This window comes from Apis cerana, linkage group LG6, assembly GCF_029169275.1.
Source record: "Apis cerana isolate GH-2021 linkage group LG6, AcerK_1.0, whole genome shotgun sequence".
Lineage (NCBI taxonomy): Eukaryota > Metazoa > Arthropoda > Insecta > Hymenoptera > Apidae > Apis > Apis cerana.
The window spans coordinates 1613826-1637545 of NC_083857.1; the positions used below are offsets into that span (position 1 = coordinate 1613826).

General features: G+C 23.7%; 1 protein-coding gene across 11 annotated transcripts in view; it reads left to right on the forward strand.

The window, feature by feature from the left end:
* Positions 1–23720, forward strand: part of LOC107993494 (cell adhesion molecule Dscam2) — a 197604-nt gene that overhangs the window by 123595 nt on the left and 50289 nt on the right. For all 11 annotated transcript variants that reach the window (XM_062075910.1, XM_062075902.1, XM_062075911.1 and 8 more), the window contains exons 2-3: positions 3104–3454; positions 13997–14161. In XM_062075910.1, coding sequence (XP_061931894.1) covers positions 3104–3454; positions 13997–14161 — 516 coding nt within the window. The remainder of the gene's footprint in view (positions 1–3103; positions 3455–13996; positions 14162–23720) is intronic.

The window sequence follows — 23720 nt, forward strand, 5'->3', positions numbered from 1 at the left end:
GCATTTACTTAATAAAATTAAAGAATCATTCAAATCAGAAAACTTCTTCAGATATGATCGTGCTTATATCACTTATGATATAAAGGATAACTAAATATCATATTATTTGATTGATGATTGGTTATATTCATATAACCAGAAGAATCAATATAACTATGATTTTCACAATTTTCTTTTTTAGCATTTTAAGAATCATTTTAAGAAAATAAAAAATACTTGAAATTTCAATATTTTTCATTTTCTGTTCATTTTAAATGTTATATAATTTTATAATAGTGTAAGGTATAAATTTTAATAAAATTTTAAATTGCAAAATGTTTAAATTTTTTTAAATTTTAATAGTTTATTATCCTATTGTAAACTTATTGTTCTATATATATATAATCCATTGCATTACATGTATAAATTTTCATTTACATGTATAAATTTTCTAAATAAAAATTTAGATTAATTTAAAATTAGATTTCTTTTTAAAATAATATTTAAATATTTTTTTATATACAGCGAATCACTGTATATAATAATTTAATAAAAATCATTTTTTTCGAATCTCTAGAGATAAATTAAAATAGAGTATTAATATAATATATAATATAATGTAATTATATATAATTAAATTATTTATAATTAATATAATAAGATATATCATATAATAACAATTGAAATAATAATACATGTATATAATACATATATACATAATTTATAATTAAAATAGAATTAGTAAAAATTATTACTTACTAAAATATTTGTTATTTCTTTTTATATAATAATTAAAGAATGATGTGATTAGCATCATTTATAAAAATTATCATTGAAAATTATAAAAATATCCGATTTATCATACAATATTCCACCAGAAAATTGATTAATTAATTCTTTGATATATTCACATATTAAATTAATTCATTTAATTTTTAATCATATAATAATTTCTATCACATTAATTCCAATCCGAATATTTTTCTTATCCTATAGTACATTTATCATAACCTTTTCCATTCTTCGATCGTTTCATGAAACGCAAAGAATGATATTACCTATTCATCCCCTGAAATTGAATTCCACTCATAGTTTCTTTTACCATCGTACAAATACCTTCTACAATTAAACTGCACTCTCGAGTTGCAGGAGTGGCCTGCCCGTAGTTATTAGCCTGAAGTGGCGTTCTAACGATGCAAGAGCCCCAGTACTTGCTGACTCGTGTTTTCGCACCCCCGATCAAAGCATTATGTCGAAGTATCGTGCGTCTGATACACTTTGAGTAGCATAACTTGTTCCTTACGTGTCGTCCTTCGTATCGATAATCGCGAATACTAAAAATCGACCAACCATTTCACGAACTATATTGAAATTGATCGAACTATATTGAAATTGATTATTTAGAAAGTAATGCATACTTCGATTTCTTTCTCAAATTTCCTCATGATAATTAATGATGAAAATGATTTTATTATTAATGTAATTTTATTTTTCGATAATCGAGAAATTTGGAAATGATTTATTTAAATATCGAAAATATATCTTTTATAAATCGTATTATATATAAAATAAGATATTCAAATATAATAAATTATATATAATCATTGAATAATCATTGATACATTATAATATGTAAATTTTCAAAATTTATTATAAATAATTTTGAAATTTTAGAATTTTGAAATTCTAAAATTTTACTAGATAACATTTTGAAAAGTTACTTGAAATTATTTCAAACTAAAATATTATATTTTTTAAAGCTTTTATGGTTCAAGCTATTATTTTTTAAAAAGATAATATTTTTAAAAATTATTTAAAAGTTTCAAAATTTAAAACGAATTAGAATTTTAGCACCAAGAAATTTATATATTCATATATATATATATATATATGTTTCGTTGTGGTTAGATTCTTTTAGAATAATCTTTCCATATCATAAAAATGTTAATACGTACATCTAATAAAAAATCTAATGAAACTTTCTAGAATGATTTTCTACAAAACTTTCTACATAATAATTGGAAAAAAATAGTTTTTTAATAAATCTATTATATCTAATTTTCATATAATACACAATCTCTGTAGAATAGGAAATATTATAAAAAATTTTCATTAAACTATAAATTATGTAATATTTAATTACAATTTAATTGAAAATCTATATAGAATAATGTTTTAAATTAGAAACTGCGCTTAAAATATTTATTTAATTTTATTATGTTCTTCATTCATTTTTTATGAATTATTGATAATATTGAATTATGAATTATTTGTAATAATGAATATAAGTAATTACAATTTAATTTATGTAATTCAAGAATACAAAATATATTAATATATAATTAAATCACGATTTTTAAATTATGTTAATTTAAACTTTCCGTACCATAAAATTGTTAAATGAAAATTAACTATTTATAAATTTTTCATTTTTATAATTGTTATAAATTATTAATATTATTTTTAATATTATTCATTCAAATAGAATAATTATATATAATTACTTTTTACAATAATATCTTAACTTTATGCATCTTAATGCATATTGTTAAGTAGATATTATAGATTTATATTTTGAACGTCTAATTATTTTTTCAGATATTTAAAACAATATTTACTAAATCAGTAAATAGTAAACTTAATAGTGACATTTATGGTATTTAACATTTAAGAAAATAATCAAATTTTTAATATTTTCAACATTACAATAACGATGTAATATTGAATACATCGTTATTCATATAACGATGTTATGTTATTACAATATATTATACATTACAATAACGAAAATCATCATAAAGTAGTCACAAAAATTGACAAATATATAATCACTTCTAATCAATAAACTTATTAAGAACGAGCATAAAAAATCATGATTTATAATCTCAGTGAAATATAACCCCGTAAAGATGGAAAACCCAGTAAACGAATGAGCTCCAAGCTTTTTATTAGCACAGGCCGGAACCATGAGGGAAATATGCAAAAATCGAGGAGGAACGGGATTTACGTGGCAATTAAACTGTCGCGTGTCGGGCCGGTGAATGCGATTCGGCGCCGTTTTTCCGCAATCAGCCGGCAGATTTATGTGAATTTTCCATCGTTGAACGTTTCGTTTTATTCGCAGGTGCAGCCGCGGCGGTGACATCGGCGGGCGGCCACGGTTTCGACGCACATTTACGGGGACCAAGCTTCGTGATGGAGCCGCCCTCGAGGGTCGAATTTTCGAATTCGAGCGGCGCCTGGCTGGACTGCACCGCGACAGGAAGCCCCCCGCTCAACATCGATTGGTCGACCGCGGACGGACATCCGGTCAATGACGTACCGGGAGTGAGGAGGGTGCTCAGGAACGGCACGCTGGTCCTTTTGCCGTTTCCGGCCGCTGCATTCCGCCAGGATGTGCACAGCGCGGCTTATAGATGCGTGGCGAGCAATTCTGTCGGCAGAGTGTTAAGTCGTGACGTCCAGGTCAGGGCAGGTAAGAAAGTTTTATAGTGTTGGCAGTAAGAACAATTTTATTTAGATACTGAAAGAATGTAAAAGTATCTAAGAAGCATAGAATTATTGATTTATTATACAATGGTTATTACGATTATAATTTGGATCAAAAGAAGTCAATGATGGATAAAATTTTAGTTCATTGAAGTTAAGAATAAAGTTAGGTCAATAATAATTTATTATTCAAATTATCAAATAACTATTACTAATTGTAATGTTAAAGTTATATGAATAGTGGTAAAGTAACTTCATTTGAAATTTTAACTAATTAATTTTTCAGCTCATTCAGTGCTTAACTTTGAAATTTATATTTGGATTTTCTGGAAGTTTTTACATTGAGACAAAAGACGTTAAAGAAATTTATATTAATTTTTCAAAAAGCTTTTCGAGATTCTGTGTTCGATTATATTTTTTTAAATGATACTTTATCTATCTATCATGAATGTATCTAATTATGTAATTTTATACATTAAGAAAATGAAAGTATTTATAGTATTATGATAAACTTATATTCTTTTGTAGATTAAAGAAACTTTTAAATTTATATAGATAAAAATCATGCATTATCTGTTATTCATATAGATATTAATATTAAAATACTGTTTCATTTAACGTTTAGAATTCAAATTACTTATAATTTAATAAATAAGATTTAACATTTTTTTTTTACTAACTTTTATACTTGTTTTAATATTTAAATAATTTTTATATATATGTAAAGATTCTTATGCAAATATTATATTAATTGTTTTAATTAATCCATGTTTATATAAAGTTTGAGAATTTTGCATACATGTTTTTATATATTATGATAAATATGCAAAACTTTAGAGTTTGTATTTTATCTTCAAATGATATATCTATATTTCAATATTTCATTTACTTTTTTTTTTAAGATAGATCCCAATAGATTAAGATTATTTTCAAATTTCATTTTATTATATATTATATCTTCAGAAATATTACATGCAATTTTTAGCAATTAGATATTATATTGTTGTGTAAAAACATTAATGATTAAATACGAACGAACGATTACAATTTATATCGAGCAAAAGAACACAAGCGCAAACGAGCGTTGATTGTGCTGGAGAGGAGGGGGTATTTGGAAGAATAGGGGAAGCAATTAAAAAATCATTAGGAGATGCGCCGGTCATGTTCCTCTAAGGAAGGAAAAAGCGAAATCCGAGCAAGTTCTGACGAAGGATGTTTTAAACCCAGCCGGATGCAGATGAGACGCGGCCGGGTTTTCTCCGAGTACAGCTCAGTGTAATTACCTCTTTAAAAAAAAGAGAGAGAGAGAGAGCACGGAAGAAAAAAAAAGAAAAAAAGAAAAAAAATGCAATCTGAATGCAAATCCGTGGCAGCTGCGAGGTCGACCCGACGCTTTCAGGATTGCCAACTACTCCCTCGCGGCTATAAAGTTCTGGCCCGGACGTGTGGCCGTTAATTAAAACTTTACTTCCTGCTTTCGGTTTAACGAAAGAAATTTCTATCCCAAGCTGGCTCGGACTTCCGGTCCGAACCGGAAGTTTTCACGGTCCATTGCATCCCGTTTGGGAAACGGGAAGAAAATCCAAAAGCGGCGGAAACACGACAACGCGATACTGTTTCACCCCATTTCGCCGGAATGTTATTCCTATCTCCCGTTTCCGGAACAAGAAGAAGCGTTTTCCTCGGGGTAAGAAAAGCATGGACGAGGGATGTATCTGTTTTGCATTCCTGTTCCTTCTAACTGACCTGCCTAATGTGCTTGTTATTGCGGTGTTTAATTCTCAAGTGATATCGTAAATGACCAACAAAAATTAAATTTTATATATTTTGTTTCGTGTAATTTGTATGCTGTATCTATTTAATAAAAACAATAAATTTAGTAAATTGATTGGTTAATATAATATTATTATTTATAGATTGTAGATAAAAATAAAATTTGGACGAAGTGTAAAAGAGATTAAGCGATGATTCTATGTGAATTAGAAATTATATTAAAAACGATTATTGTTTAATAAACGTTATTTTTAAATTTGTTGATTTTTTAATATTATGTAGAAATCAACATTTTAAAGAATTTTTTCAATATATATATATATATTACTGTGAATAATTATAAAATCATGTTTTCAGTAATTAGTTTGTTTTGATTTTTAGTTGCATTTTTTCTTTCTTCTAAAAATCTAAAAGAATATCTTGCAAAATATTAATATCAATAGAGACATATGAGACATTTGAAATAATTAATTTTAAAGATTAGAAGAAATAAATTTTGTTTCGTATAATATAATAATGATAATAATAATAAAAGTTACACGATAATGTTGGAATTTATTTATTAATTTACAAATAGTTAAATTTTTGAATGTAAGCCAGAGATGGAATAAGATGATGATCTATTTCATTCTTATTTAACATAAATTTCAATTGCTTGTAATTTAATACAATTAATTAAACATTTTTATATATCAATTTTTATATTTAATTTCTAGAATCAATCGTCCTCCAAATATATTAATCAGAATACATATATTTCCTATTCATGTATAAAATCTTATTTCTAAAAATATTATATATTAACAGTATAGAAATAACGATAAAAAAATTTTTATGTATAATAAGAGAATCTATATAAATTAAAATTAAATATTCGGCAATTTAATAATTCAATTTATCTATCCATTCATATTAATTAATAAGTATTCACAAATAAAAAATATTATAATTTTCTAATATTAATAATATATAATATATAATATATATAATAATATAAATATAATATGCCACAGTGAATTCTTTAATAATTTATATTTAATTAAATTATTTTATAATTTATATTTTCTATATCTATATAAAGATTTTTATTCTACAATTTTTATATTTTATTTATAATGAATATTTATGTCTTTTATTAAAATTAAATTTATAAATAATTATCTTCTGAATATTTCCAAAGAACTTAAAATAAAAAAAATACCTTCTTATATATAATTTCTTTCGAGTATTTTTAAGAATTTTTAAAATAATCAAACAAATAAATAAAATCAGAAATGAGAAAAGAAATAAAATAAAGAAAAAAATTAAAAAAATATAAAAAGAATAAGAAATCATAAAACAATATGTTTAAAACTTATAATTCCAAACCTCAGAAACATGTAAGTACAATTTCATTGTAGAACAGAAAACCACAATCTTCATACTATAGAAATGCGATATGCTCCAATGATAATTCTGAGGTCACACAACCTCAAACTCTCAAACCCTAGAGACATGAAATGCTAAGAACAAGTCCAAACTCGGAACCTCAAGCTTTATGGTCCAGCAATTACTGAACTCGTCAAGATTGATCCTAGAAACATAGACTTTGAACTTTACATTGAATAACTACCAAGAATAACCACAAGATAGATTTTAACTTTGTAGTATTAGGAAGATAAAATTTGTCAAAGGTATGATATATCAATTCATCTATATCTCATCTCAAAGTTTATTATTTTGTGTTTGTGGAAAATTTTTTAGTTAAATTTTAAGATTTTTTTAAACAAAAACAGTTGAAATTTAAAAATCAGAATCTGAATATATAAGATTTAATTCTAAAAAATCAATAAATAATTTTAATAATTTTAAAAGATGTTTGAGATTTTATAGATTCAAAAATGTTTATAAACGTGATAAAAATTATATAAAAATATTATATTATAAGTATAATATTTCAAATCTATATAGTTCAAATCTATAGTTCAAATCTATATAGTAAAAAATTTTGATAATTCAATAAGTATTTAAAAAATTTTTACAATTATTAACTATATTCGAAAAGAGATATTTTGAAAAGTGTATATGATTTCTACATATTTATCACATTGAAAGATGATAAGAATATATCAATTTGAAAAATCATAATTTTGAAGTATAATATTTTTAATATTTTTCATAATTTTTGTAAGCTATTTCTTGTAACATTTTATAGAATAATTATTTATTTTCCATAGAATCCTATGCAATCAATTTATTAAAATTATTGTTATTAATTTATTAAAAAATTTGAATGTGACAGTATTTATTTTTTTGTTTTTTTTTTAATTTCTCTAAAATTCACAAAAAATTCACAATATTGAATACAATATTGAATACATTTCCTATGAAATTCTCTAACATTAATCACTTTTTTTAAAATTTATTCATTAAAAAACAAAAAAGATATTCTATTTATTAAATAATTTTAGATTTTAGATTAATTGTAGATTCTAAATTTTATACTTAATAAAAATAAATACTTTAATTGTGAAAAGCTTTCTATTTATCTAAATATCGAAACTTGAGTTTTAAAAAATATAAAAATTATTTTCTTTTTCTTGATGTTATTTTAGCTTTAATAAAGAATGATGCTACTAGCACTATTATTAATACTGTGGAACGAAAAGAGCTTGCATTAAACTTTAGATAAAATTCGTCTTGGGTAAATGAATGTGAAACAAAGACTATTTGTCCAATTTGAATATGCAAATAGCTAAAAAGACCAGAATAAACAACCGTTTGCAATCTGTTTGACTATAGGAGGGCTATTACGTGAACTAATTGTTCAATCTCCTGTATTTCTCATCAGACATTATACGATTATCTTTCTCGTACCTTACCTTGAACTAATGACATACTTTAAACATTAAAAACATCGAAATTGAGAATTAAATACGCTTGGAATAAAAATTATTTCTCTTTATATTACTATTTAATTTTAACTTTTAATATTAATGATATTTTATTTCTTCTTTTTTTTTCTTAATGAAACATTACATTAATGAAATTATGTATTTCTAGCGATGAAACATTTCATTTTATTGTATTATATTGTGTCAACACAATTGATTATAAAATTATTAGTATAAGAAATGTGTACAATATTTCATTATTAATATAAATATAATTCACATAAAATATATAAATATAATATACGCGTTCGCGTTATTTTATTATCTATTTTCTTCGATAATAAATGTTTATTTTAATCAGTCTATATTTAATAAAAAAAAATTTGTTTTAATAACTATAATAATTGTATATTATAATTGTATAATTGTATAATAATGTAACTATAATAATCAGTATATATTTATTTCTGCTTTTCTATTTTTTTCGAATAACATTAATGATAAATAAATTATGAAATTTCAATAAAAAAATCTAACAAGATCAAAAATCTTAATTTCAAATCTTAATTTTAAAACTAATATAAAAAATAATAAAATCAGAAATTAAACATATTACTAATTTTTTAATTAAAGATTTTTTCTAATTTTATTAACAATAATTAATTTTCTAATTAATAATTTTAAATTTTCCAATTTCTTTTTTAAATTTCTTGATATTGTTGTTTGCAAAAATAAAATTTTAATAGAAAAAATTTAAAAAATCATTGTATCCATTTTATTTAAATTTTTTTTATGTTAATCTAAATCTTAAAATATTCAATAATGTTAAAATAACATTCAATCATTATAATCTAATTCATTTTATTATATTACATTATTGACATTTTTATATTGTCATTTTGAATGTTCAAAATCAGAATTTTAGTTGTTTAAAAATATTCCATCAGAATATATTTTGATTGTTTTCTTTATTTCTCGTTGAGCTTTTTTGATTTTTGAATTTAACAAATATCGATAGGTTTACTATATATATATCGATAGATATATGACTGTATCTATTCACGAGTTCATAAAATATTTGAAATAAAATGTGTAAAATTTGTTTTCATTTCATAATATAAAAATTTTCAAGCCATCTTGATGAAATTTTAACTTAATGATAAAAAGCTTTTTAACAATATTATCAAAATTGAGAGAAATCATTAGATTGTATAGATATCAAATATTTCTTTTTAACTCTAATTTTAACTCTATTGTGAATTTTCTTCTCGATATCCATTCCTATAGTTCCATCAAAATATTTTTAACGATGAAAGATTTAATTTTCCCTGGCGTAACCGATCAATACGAAACCCGATACAAAAACATTGTGGAGCAAATATTTTCCTTATATTTTTCACTCGCATAACAACGCGATTTATTTCTATTTTCTTTATTTCCACTCGAAACAACACAAATAACGAACGATCTGAAAAAAAAATCTCTTTTCCTCTCTCTCTCTCTCTCTCTCTCTTTCTCTCTCTTTCTCTTTCTCTCTTTCCAATCAAACCATCTAACCCACATCGCGCACCAATCACATACCGACCGGATTTCCCCTGTATCCTTCGAGTGCTACGTCGAGATTCCAATTTCGAATCGCGTTCGACGGCCGCGCCGCGTTTAAGTGTTTTCATTTCCAGAAGAATTTCCATCGGCATGTCGGATTCGCGTTCCACCACGCCGCTCGATCAACGCGTTTATTAGCTTTCCCGGGGAGCACGGGAAAACATTGAAGGCCGCGGCGGGGATCGCACTGGAAAATAGAAGAGGGAATTCGAATTCCGTGAAAAATTGGCCGAATATCGTTACCGGGTAACGTGACAGGGCCATTGAAAATGGACGTTGGGACACGGAATACCGAACGAAAAGGGGTGAACGGAGAGGATAAAAAGGGGTTGACTGAGAGACAGGGAAAGGCTAGGTTTCGAAATAGAGGGCGGCGTGCGAAGACGATGGGAAGAAGAAAAGTTCAGCGTGTTGTAGAGGCGAGCGCAATACGAAAGGAGGAGAGAAAGAGAGAATGTGTCTTCGTCGGCGTCGCGACGTCGTCGGTATGTCAGAACGGGTCGCAAGTTTGCTGGCCGTCGCCCTTGAAATTTCCACGTAAATAAAATCTCCGGAAGAGTACAGTGCCTCTCGAGCGGGTGGGCGACGGTAGAAACAAAAAAGGAAAGCAGAAAAACGACCGGCAGACGTCGAGGACGAGGCGTTCGTTACGCCCGCGTCGCCTCACGCCTCGCCGCTTCCCCAACGCCGACGTCGAGATTCATCCGGTTGTCGAGAAGTAACGACGTGACACTCTGTGCATTGTACACATTGTGTGTATGGTTGTATGTTTATGATATTTCAGGATAAGCGAAAACAATACGTAAAAATTTATAAATGATAAACGTAGAATAATTCGGTATTCTTTTATCTTTGAAGAACGAATTAATCCAAGCTCTTCGAGCCCTCCATTTAGGAAATTTGAAAAAATATTATTTCTTTCATTCCAAAAGTTTCTAAAAATCATTTATTACTTTTAATTTAAGACAGTTATTACTATATCTTATAATGGTACGAAAGTTAATTGACAAAAGAATATATTATGCAAAAGAATATCATAAGTGCATATTTCTTATTTATAATAGCAAATTCAAATTCGAATAAAAATGAATATATTGAAAAGATTTTTTTTCAAGAATTATTCAATGAATCGATTCAAAAACAATAGACGACAAGAATTTAACAAGATTAAACAAAAGCGCTTATAATGAACAATACAGAAAAAATAAACGGGATGGTAGAAAAAGGAAAATAGTAAAACAAAACAATAGTAAAAACAACCAGCAAAGAAAACATTTATATTACTCCATAAATGTATACATAAATATATATCTACATATATATACATAATATATCTACAATGAGAAATAAAAAAATAAAATAACTTATCTTATTAAAGAAAGCAATATTGTAATAATTATAACCAATATGTATGCAAAAAATATTCAAATAATATAATAATATAATATACAAAACTTCTGAAGAGTCTAATGTATTGCGATAATTAAATGAATTATTAAGATTAGGAAAATCTTATATATAAAATATTATATTCTATTCATATTTTGCATAATCCAAAATTATCTATACTTTATATCCATAATCTTAAATATCTGTTTTTAAATTACATTTTTGTACCGATATGAACATGAAAAACTTAAATGGACACAGCATATCCCTTTTTAATCTTTTATAGCTCGAGCCTCTTTTTAAGTTTAATGGCGAATATAGAAGTTTATTTTATAGAATGAATATTCTATATTCATTATTAATCTATTCTTGAATAATGGACAAATATCGAATTAGATGAATGTAGAATCAATTTTTTATATAAAAATTAATAAAAAAAATATTAACGAAATAAAAGAAGTAATTAACGAAAAAGGAAATAATCAATTCTTAGTTTTGAATCAACTAAATAAATAATAATAAATAAAATTTTAAATAGAAATTTAACTTTTATTTAAAAAGTCGTGATGATAAAGAATGAATCATACAATAAGAACTACATATTCGCCAACAAATATTGAAGCAGATAAATATCGAAGTATTTTCTTGTCGAAAAAATATAATGAGTAGATTTTAACGAATATAAAACTTTCAATGTATTATTTAATCGTATTTATGAACTCTTTATGAAATTTCAATAGCATTAGATTATTTAGATTCTAATTAATATTTTATAACATAATACAATTGTACAATAAATTTGCTGTAATTTACCTTTGTATTAATGAATGCATAAGAATTATTTATTCAAGAAAATATGTATATAATTCTCACACCTATCACAATCTGTCATAAACGACTTATTATTATATTGCAATTACCTTAACAAAAAAAATTACAAATACTTATAACATTATATTTTGTATATTCAATTGATATATTCAATTTTTTACATCGTAAATAAAAATCTTTATTAATTTTTTCCATTAATTATATGTAATTCAATTTTAAAAAAGTATTCTATCTTTCGTAATTAATTTTTTATTCGTTTTTAATAATCAAATACAGAATTTTTTAATTAATTGAAAGAAAATTGATTCTTAATCAAGAATAGAAAATATATAATGTATAATAAATATACTTTAATACATAATAATAATGTGTTTTTGTTTATTACTATTTAATTTATAATTACTATTATATAAAAATAATGCGATTGAATAATTATTAAATTATTTAAATAAATAGATTTAATGTACCGAGTTTAATTGAAGTTTGAATTAGATTGAATTAGATGTAATCTAATACCTAAACATTAACCTAAATCTAATTTAAATTAAATTAATTCAACTCTATTCTAAACATTAAAAACATTATATTCTATTTAACGATATATTGTATTTAACATATTTTTGTATATAATTTTATATAATTTAAAACCAAACACAATTATATTCTCATAATAAAATCTTCCATAATATATTTTAAAAGCATTAAATTCCTTTTCTGCATAAATTTCAAAAACTTTTGTTCAATTGTTCTTTCGTTCAGTTTTCTCAAAAATATTGTTTTAAATGAAAAAATTAGTTTCTATGTTTATTCGATACGATTTGTAGAATAATTTAATCTGAAATATCCTCTGAATAGATATTAATGTACGCATGTAAATTCGTATCTTATTATGAAGAAAAATTGTGACAGCTTATATTGTAAAATCATATAAATTAGTATCAACACAAACTAATCCTTTGTGGGATTATTTCAATGACCGTATTTTGCAACTAAGTCAAAATTAACTCTGGAAATCTGTAGGATCGCTCATTAAAGATATAACTTTAAATGATGATGAGATCTCATTCGCACATGAATATTTATCAATATTCACTGTTGGCGTACTGCAATTACGAAAATACGAAATTCAAAAGAAAAATATTGATAGTAAAATAATGAATAAACTTCTGTTTCGATATTTGTATGGTAATAAAATTTGATGATAATATGAAAAATTAAGTAAGTCAAATTTATTTGAACAAAAATAAAAACAAAAATTAAAATAGAAATAATTTGAATTTGAAAATAATTAACAAATTTGGATAATACAAATTTGTGCTGTGTAATGATTTATTTTAGTCTTATAATATATAATAATGTTAATTATTAATAATAATATAATTGCGGATTTTTATGCTAAAACAAGATCAAATATTCAATATATTCACTAATATATAAAAATATACAGTGTTGTTAAAAATATATTTCAAGCTATTTATATGCAGATTTTCAATAACTTTATTAAGTAAAAGTTATAAAAAATTATAATATTGTATAAATATAAGTTTAAATTTGAAATTATAAATTAAAAAAAAAATTGTATTTTACAAAATATAAAATATTGTTTCAATATCATATTAAATGTCCTCTTTCTACAGATAAATTATTCAAAATTAACTTTCAATATTATAATATCTAGTATAGTATCTAGAAATTTTATTCAAAATATGATTTTTTATAATATTCAATTATCAAATTTAATAATAAAATTTATTAAAATTATTATTATAAGTTAATATCAGAAGAAAAAATATAGATATAACATATTTATTTATGTCATATTTATGAAAAATATACAAAACTTTTTGAATAATATATTTTTGCATTGAAATATTTTGGATTTTATTTTTTTATAAAGATATTATATTTTACTGACAAAAATATAATTCTAGAAAATAATAATGTATAATTTTTTATAAAATTTGTACCAAGATAGATAAATTTTTCTCCTTAGAGTTACATATACAAATATAAGCACAAATCTAATTTTATTTAAATTGATTTTTATTTATTCACAGTGGTGGCTCAAGCATACAAAGTCGACGTGGAAGTGATCGGAGGTGCATCTAGAGGTTGTACCGCGGTGTTGCGATGCGTCGTTCCTAGCTTCGTGAAAGATTTGGTGCGCGTCGTGTCCTGGTTGCAAGAACCATCCTTCTATATTTATCCTTCGCTACAAGGCGGTAAGATATTTTTTTTCTTTGTGCGATGATTTCAATCTTTCATTCATAATTGATAGATTGATGCGAATTGAATATTGATAAATTAATAATGATAATTGATTGATGATTTGTTTAACATTAATTGTTACATTTGTTTTTATATATTTTTTCTCAGATACCATCCAAGATATATCCAATTATAACACGACAAAAAATTATTTTGCAATGAAATAGATTTACTTAGATTCTTTTTAAGTTTAATAAAATAATTTAAAATAAATATTTATAATTTTTCATTTAGTGAAATATAAAAAAGAACGATTTATTTCTGTCAATGCAAATAGCTATTAACACTAATTATGAGAATGATGAATCGATAAAGAAAAAATCTTTTAGAATAAAAAAACAGTTTTCAAAAAAATATTTGTTTTTAAAACTATAAAATAAATTTAAATAAATCTTCTCGCGTGCAGATTAGTCACGTATTTTATTCGTTAATCATTCATTCAAAACGTTTAAATATCATTGGGCAGATATACATTTTCAAATATTGAAAAAAGTACATAAAAAACAATTTATGATTTCGTTACATGAAAACTGTTATTTTTTATTTTTTATCAGAGAAGTCAAAAATTTGAAAAATAGAACAAAGTCGAAGTTAAAAAATAAAAGTTATAATCTTTCTTTAAATAAATAATAATTTTATTTTAAAAAAATACCAAATTAACTTAGATTATATTTTTAGATTATTTCAAATTATTTGCATATTTATGATATACAAATCAGAAAAATTTACGGTATATATTATTCATAAATAAAAGTGATATAAAATAAGTTATAATAAAATAAATGATACATTAGTTACACAATAATCAATGTGTTAAATTATATAATGTATAAAACTAGCGATATTCTGATACATAAATATCTTATAAACATATTATTATTTAAAATATACTACTTTAATTAACATTATAGAATAAAGAAATTATTTATTTAATTCTCTATAATTATACAAGTTCCATATTTAACGGAAAACCATAATTTCCTTCCTTTATCACAAATTCTTCTCTTCGATATTACATGCTTATCAATTATTCCAACAAAGGAGAACCTTCGATAAAATACACACTTCCACTCCACAATTCCACTCCTCTATTATATTCATAGAAACATCAGAACGAGAGGATCTCTCCCTTATATTCCATGCTCTTGAAACGCACGTGAAAGCTCCTATACGCGACAGAAAGAATACGGCCAACTAATGGCCGCAATGGTTCGGTTTTGCGGCGGATCCACTCGAACCCTATTATTCTACGTGAAAAGCGTCGCGCTATCGTATAATCGATAATTTCGCCTATCTGCCAAAATGTAATATTCCGCGGAACGGTGTGGTAGGAGATGGCAATAAAAGCCCAAGGGACATTTCACGGGCGCAGATGCAGTAACACCGAACCGATAGGTGCACGAGGCACGAAGCAAGAAGAATTATACGGCTACATTGAACGAGGAAAAAGGGGAGGGAGAAGAGAGAGAGAAAGAGAGAGAGAGAGAGAGAGAGAGAGATGGCAAAGAGAGGTCTAGAGGGCGATTTTCACGTAGGTATCGCGAAGTATTATGCCCGGGTGGCGGCGTTGCTTACTGGGACTAAAATTTAATATCCGGCCACGGGGCGTGCAGAGGCGGCCGGTACAGTGAAATTTAATATCCACAATAATCTTGCATCACTTCTTCCCGCGGTGGGCGTAGTATAGGTCACGGAAAGAGATCGTGGAGGACATCGACCTCAGTAACGGTCGAGCGGCTCGCTCATTAATAGTCGTAGAAATTAATTGGATTTAAGAACGTCGTCGGACGGTCTTGCTTTTTTATCCCCACCCCTCTCCCCCAACCATCGTGCACCACCGCAACGACACGGATTGAAAAAGATGATACCCGGTAATTAAAACGTAATATTACGTCGGTTCGCGCTATTAATTAGTAAGCTTAATTAGTAATCTTTTTAATTGGACGCGGTGCGGTGTTGTTAACGCCGTTTGAGGATGATCTCGCGATCTTTTCGCGATTTACGCTTTCCCTCTTCTCCACGGTAATTATTTTCCTTCTACGTATCTCGTTGCTCTCTGTCTCTGTTCTGGTCGTTCTCTCTATCTCTTTTTGCTCCCAGAGTTTAGGTTTTTTGTATCTTTTTCTTTCTTTGGGACAACATGTAAATTCTAAATGATTTCAATGTGTTTGAAAAATGTTGTTAAGAATAACATTTTAAACAGCTTTTTCGTATATATAACTAGTCAGTATTTTCGAGTCATACATGAAATTATTTTTCGTTTTGGCATTTAATTATCTCCTGAATTATAATTTAAGAATTGTAATTAAGGATATTTAAATCTGTTCCAAACTGAGACAATTCAATGTATATTGTAATATGAAAAATAATTTGGTTTTCTTATAAAAGTTTTTTCCATTATTTGCATACGTGATTTTCTTATAATTTAAGGAATTTGAAATGAATAATTTTCTTATAATTTAAGGAATTTTATATATATAATACTTTTCATTGAAATTAGAACATTAAAATTTTTCAAAAGCACCTTCTGTGCTCTTTTACAAAACTATTAATGATATAATTATAGCAAATTAATTATTATAATAATTATAATAATTATAATAATTATTATAATAATAAATTAATAATTGATGTTAGAAAATTAATAAATTGATTAAATAATTATATTAATGTTTCATTTTTAATTTTGAATTTTGATTTTATTTAATCTTGAATATTATGATATAATACATATTTAAATTTTTTATATTTTCATATGATAGATTTATGGAATTGTATTTAAAAAATTAAAATTTATCTTCATTTTTCGAATAAAATATAAAAAATTCATATATATTATCATTAAAAAATACTAAAACTTCTTTGTTTCGTATCTTTTCAAAAAGTTATTTTTATATTTCCCAGAAAAATGTTCAATCTTGTATAATATTATATATTAATATAATATAGATATTATTCTTTTATAATTATTATATATATTCTTTTATAATTATAGATCACATAAATGATTTGATAATTTTCTATAGTAAAATCGGTTTCTTAAATGGCATTAAAATTAATGCCAACTTGAACAAGTCAAAATTATTTTGGAAGAATAAAATAATAAAAATTTCTAGAAGATAAAATTCTAAAATATTCTTCATATAAGATATGTATAAAATTTTATTATAAATCATAAATATCAATAATTCGATCAATATATATAATCAATATGTAAATATAATTCATCCATGAAAAATACAAATCTAATGTACAATAAAAAAAATTTAAGAGAAATTGAATTGAACATCAGAAATTTATATAATAAATTTCTCAAATATTTACAATATATTTTAAACTCATTGAAATTAACAGAAAATTATTTCTTTGACAAATCATCTTTCCTCGTTTCTTTTTATTTCTCTCTATTTTATTTCTCGATGATTCGACAAATTTTATAATTGTACAGAATGATCGCATCGAGACAAGCATATTCATTATTGTCGATAATGTAACCGAAGAAAAAAATATAGATCTGGCTGGTATCCAAGAGGCCATTGTCGTTCGGTTTTCCAGGAACATCGGAATAGCGTAACTTTTATGCGCCCTTGCAAAAAGACGACCGTAAAAACGTGCACCATCCTCGACAAGAAGATATTGGCGCACACCCGTTGCTGTTATCGCGCGCTATATAAAATTCTCCCTACGTGTCGCTTTGTTTTTAACGTGACCTTCTTGCTCGGCTTTCTAATGTAAAAGCTTTCTATAGTTCTTCTTCCTCGTTAAAATTTTTACGATACTATTCGCTTAACATAACCTAATATGATATTTCTTTTAAACTTAGCGTTTTAAGTTTAAAAAATGAATATTTTGATGAATAATATGAAATATTACCTATTTTAATTTTAAGAAATTTGTAATAATAAATTTTTTTTTAATAATAAATTTACATATATACATATATATATAGAGATATATACATATATATATAGAGATATTAATGATTAATTTAAATTGATTAATTTAAATGATTAATTTAAGACAAATATCAATTAGTTTTCAATAATATGTATATTAATAAATATTAATAAAGTAAATTACATCAATACTATTAACAAAATTAATGTTTAAGAAAAACAGTGATTTTGAAATGTAATATCTAGTGAATTTGATGGCTTTCTAATAAATGATTAAATGAAAAAATTAAATAATGGCTCTTTTAAAAGATATAAAACTTTTGAAGTAAAATATAGTATAATCTCTCCTAATTGTTAATTGAATCTAAAAATGCAGGAATAAAAAGTTTAAAAGTCGAGATAAATGACTGAATATGATATGAAAAGAAAGTTTGTAGAATTGGTTTTCTTGAACATTATACTTATAAGTAATATAATAAACTTTATTAATCAAAAGTCTTTGTTTTATATCTCTGAAAGTATGATGTTTGATTTTATTTTCATTACAGTTTCTTGGTTTTTATGAAGAAATAATACATACTTTCAATCGAACAATTGAACTTTTTAAAATATCCTGTTTAACTTATAATAGATTAAAAAATATTCTCTCGTTCTACAAAGATATAATAACGTTTCTGTAATTATCATTCTATTATAAAATAAAAGAATCATCACTTTACAAATTTTGCAATAGTTTGTAACCGATATTCTTCGAAACATTAACACTCTGTAATCTTATTTTATAAAGCATATTGTAAAAATATATATACTATATAAATATATAATTATAAAAATATCAAATTTAAATTTTCTATAATTTTTAATAATAGATTTATTAAATATAAATATAAATAATTAAATATATTTGTAAATATTTTTGTTATTAGTTTTATAATTGATTTTGATTGAAATTTTGATTTTGAAATTTTTTTCATAAATTTTTCTTATTATCCAAAATAAATTTGAATAAATTAAAAAATTATTTGTTTCCTCACATTCAAATCTATTAAAATACTTTTTGATTTTAAACATAAATTTATTAATATGAGTTTTTTATATACTTTAATATTTTTATCATAATTATTCTTTCTTTTATCTAAATAGTAATACCATCTTATAAAATTTGAGAAAAATAAAAATATTTACTATGATAAATTATATTTTTTTTTTAAATTAAGAAAGTTTTTTTAAATTTATATATATAAATTTATATATAAAGAGGTCATATATACATTGCAAAATTCGAGATCTTATGAGAATTGAGATGTAAAGCACTCTGGTGGTAAATGCGGAAGATACTGTCACAGATCAAGCGGCTGTCACGAGTACTGTCTTCATACCCATTAATCTATAATACCCTTTGACTACTAGTTCAACTTTATAGCATTGGTTACAATCGATGATCATGTCTCTTTCATGCGAGAACTTGTCGTAGAAATTAATGAAATATGTGATGGAAATAGAAATTAATCACAATAAATTGAATATTTAATGGCCGTATAGAATAGCCAAAAAGAAAATTTTTTATAATCTTAAAATTAATTGTCTTAACAATCTTAAATTTATTTTCATTATTGTTTTCTTTTTTTAATTTTTCTATTTCTTTTAAATTTATTTTTTTTATAAATTTTCATTTATTTTAATTTTTTAATTTACTTTTATTTATATTCACCAATTAACAATTGAAAAAAATAATATAATACATTTATTTTAGAAACTATTATGTATTCAATATTACAACTTTATTGTACAAAAAACAAATTGTACAAAAAACAAACACATAATAAATAAAAATTCAGATTTCTATATTTTATTTCTTACTTTTACTTAAATATTGTTTATCCAAATCCTTATTTATATTATTTATATTTTATTAAATTTTCTCCGGTTTATTCTTTTGAATTTTTATAATTTAATTTCTTATAATAAAATAAAATTAAAGTAGTTTGTCAAATTAATTAGTTTGTCGAAATAATATGGTGAAAGATGATCTTAAAGAAACAATTTTTTTACTTTTATTTATATATTAATTAATAACTTGCAAAAATAGTAATCTTTAAAAATGAATCTCGATATTTTAAACTATATATTCTAATTACATAATTTTTAATATGTAAATTTAGAAAACTATTAATTTTTTTTGTTAATTTTTTTCTATGACAAATATAGAAACCAATCGATATTTGGTTTCTTGTATAAACAACAACGTGAAGGAAATATAATAAATTCAATATAAAATAAATTCGAGCAAAGACATCTTCAGAATATCGAATGTTCTCAAGAAATTAAATTTCATTGAATTTTTTTATTTGTTCCGTCTAAACTCATTAAACGAAATTTTCATTCTCTAATTAAATAATACTTTATATATTGAAATCAAAGTTTAAATTATATTTATCAAAAACAAATTTGTAATAAAAATTAGAATAGTCAATCATTTTTTTGAACGATTTTAAATATTTTCTTGTACAATTGTACCAAAATTTTTAATAACTTTTATTCAGTCAATAATATACATATATATATACATAACTATTTCGTTTTATTATAATTTTATTATATTGTGTTTTAATTATAATCGTTATTTTATCATGAATATTACATACATAATATATGTATTTAAATACATTACAAATAACTCTTTATTAATTTATTAAAAATAATAAAATAAATTCATATAAACTTATACATAACATAAAGAAAATAAAGAAAACAATTCAAGAAAAAATTCTTCTTAAAGAATTATTATTTTGTATTTATTTTGGCAAAGATTAGATAATTGATAAAAAATATTTTTTTATGAAATCTAGTATATGTTATAAAAAAATATAATATAATTCTCATATTAAAATATACAAAATAATGCAATATTATAAATAGTAAATATTTTGACAATCTTGTTTTCTTTATGTATAGTGATTTTGAAGAATCAATTTTATAGATCAAAATAAAAATTAGTATGTAAAAATATTGCTTGAAACTTATTTATTAAGTTAATATCACTCTGTTATATTTGTTATATCACTCTATCTCACTCTATCTTTATCTCGTTTCATTTAATATAAATTTATTATTAATACATTGTTATTAAATGATTTATGTTAATACATTAAATAAGTCAATTAATTTTTTATATTAAATAAATAAATCTTAAACAGTTTTTGTATATATATTTTTTATCACCTTTATATCTTATATATCATCTTTTGTTCTTGTTTTAATCTCTAATCTCTGTAGATAAATATATTCTACAAATATATTAATAAAAACTTTTTATATATATTTTCATATGTATTTTAGAATTGTAAAAACTTTTGAGTAACATTTTGTAAAATGTATATATTTATATAAAATATTCAATAAACAAAAATTCAATAAAATTTATAGAGTTTGCATTACAATAATTATGATTTTAAAGTATTTATATATTTCCTATATTGAATCATGTCTATATGTTTCTATTATATATATATTTTTCTCTATGTAATATATTCATTTCGTTTTCAAATTGCAGAACATTTATATTTTGATAGTTCCTTATTTTGTTTTTTAAAATAGATATCAAAAAAATATCTATTTAATATAAAATCTCTTTTAATATAAAATTTCATTAAATTTTTATATTTCCACTCAATCAGAATTTTTAATGAAAAATTTTCCTAAAAAAATATTGTTTTAATGTTACCTTTTTATAACTTAATATCTTTTTGTTATTCAAATTTTTTATTACGTAATATTTTATCATAAAAATTTCTTTAATTAATTTTGAAAATAAAAATATATACAAATAAATTTTTGTATTCTAAGAAAACCTATTATTTTTTATTTAAAATGTATATATCTATTTACATATCTAATGTACATATCTATTTAATGCTATTCTACAATTTTCACAAATGATTTCGTTAGGAATTTCTTTTTTTTGTTATCACGTTCATATTTAAACAAGACATTTCCAAATTTTTTAGAAAATTAATATTTATCATTTTCACAAAATTTATATAAATAATTAAATATTAAATTGTATCTCATTAAAAAATTAAAAAATAGAAAGTTATTTTAATTCAACAAAAAATCCAATTACATATAAACTTTATATTCCAAAATATAAAAAATATTTTATAAATCAATATAATTTTAAGATATTTTATATATATAGAAATCAATCGACAAATTTCGATTTTATTTTTATTAACATATTATTAATAAAATACATTCGACAATTACAAAATAATAATATATAATAATAATAATATATATATATAATATTTGAGTAGTATTTTGTGATAAACATAATAGCATTGAGTGACTATATATATAACTCAAATCGTGGAATTATATTAAGAGTTCAAGACAACTCGTTGACGGTATATAACCCAACACTATCGTCGCGTTATATATCTTTCGATAATATAATTCATTGAGTTGTGAAACAATAATTTTTACAAAAGTTACTTGAAATTATCTAAAATCGATTGATCTCTGGAACACCCTATATATCTTGTATGTTCCTGTTAAATCTATCCCTATATATACATCTATCAGGATCAGCCTGCAATTAATTCCACACGCATATTTCATCCGTGCGCGTGTACACATTTACACAAGGATTACCGCCATGTCCACTGTCTCGAATTCTTCGACAAGCAACGATTTTTTCCAAAGAGGATTGGCGAACATTTATACGCTCGAAATTGTCGCGAGAAACGAGCGAGAAGTTTTAATTGCTCCGCGTACGAGCGCACCAATTGAATCGTCTTTGTGCGACGATATTGTTTAAATACACACCTTCGAAAGGTTTCATGCTTACAACTCGTTAAAAGTGCAGACATGTGCAGAGACAAAACGATGTATTGATACAATGCGGTTCCCCGTTTCATTGTGAACGAATGTGCAAACATATTGTTAGATTTCTTTACTTTTTTTTTATTTTTTTGGTTTTTCATATTTTTTCTTTCTTTCTCTTTTTTTTAAAATTTTTTTTGTTTGCAATTTAATTCAACATTCGAATGGAAAATTTTACTACGGTGAATAGAGCGGAAAAAGTTTATAAATGGAGCGCGTAAATTTAACGTTCGCCGATTAAATGAAAGTGTTCGTTTGGTCGGTTTTTTCAGAGGAATCGACAGGAAATTGTGTGAATTAATCGCTCGAATTCGAATGACAAATAATGTAAAAGGATTCATGTAATGCTTTTTATTAAATTTAATTAAAAAAGAGAAGACAAGATATTTCAATTTTGCAACAGAATGAATCATTCAAACTGAAATAGAAATATTTTATTGTTTTGTTTTGACTATTTTTGTTTATTTCTCTTTTTTTGTAATTTTTTTTTATTTGCTTTTTTTAAAGTCATATTTTAAATGTTTTTTGAAAAATATTTTACGTATTTTTTATTTTTTCTTTCATTGTAAAGTTATTAATAATGATGATATTGTAAAATTTTATATAATTTATCATGTAAAATATTAGTATTTTAAAGTGCAATTATAACATATCAAAATATATAAGATTAAAAAGTAAAGTATATAAGATTAATTAGTTTTGCACATTAATATTATACAAATATTATTTATCT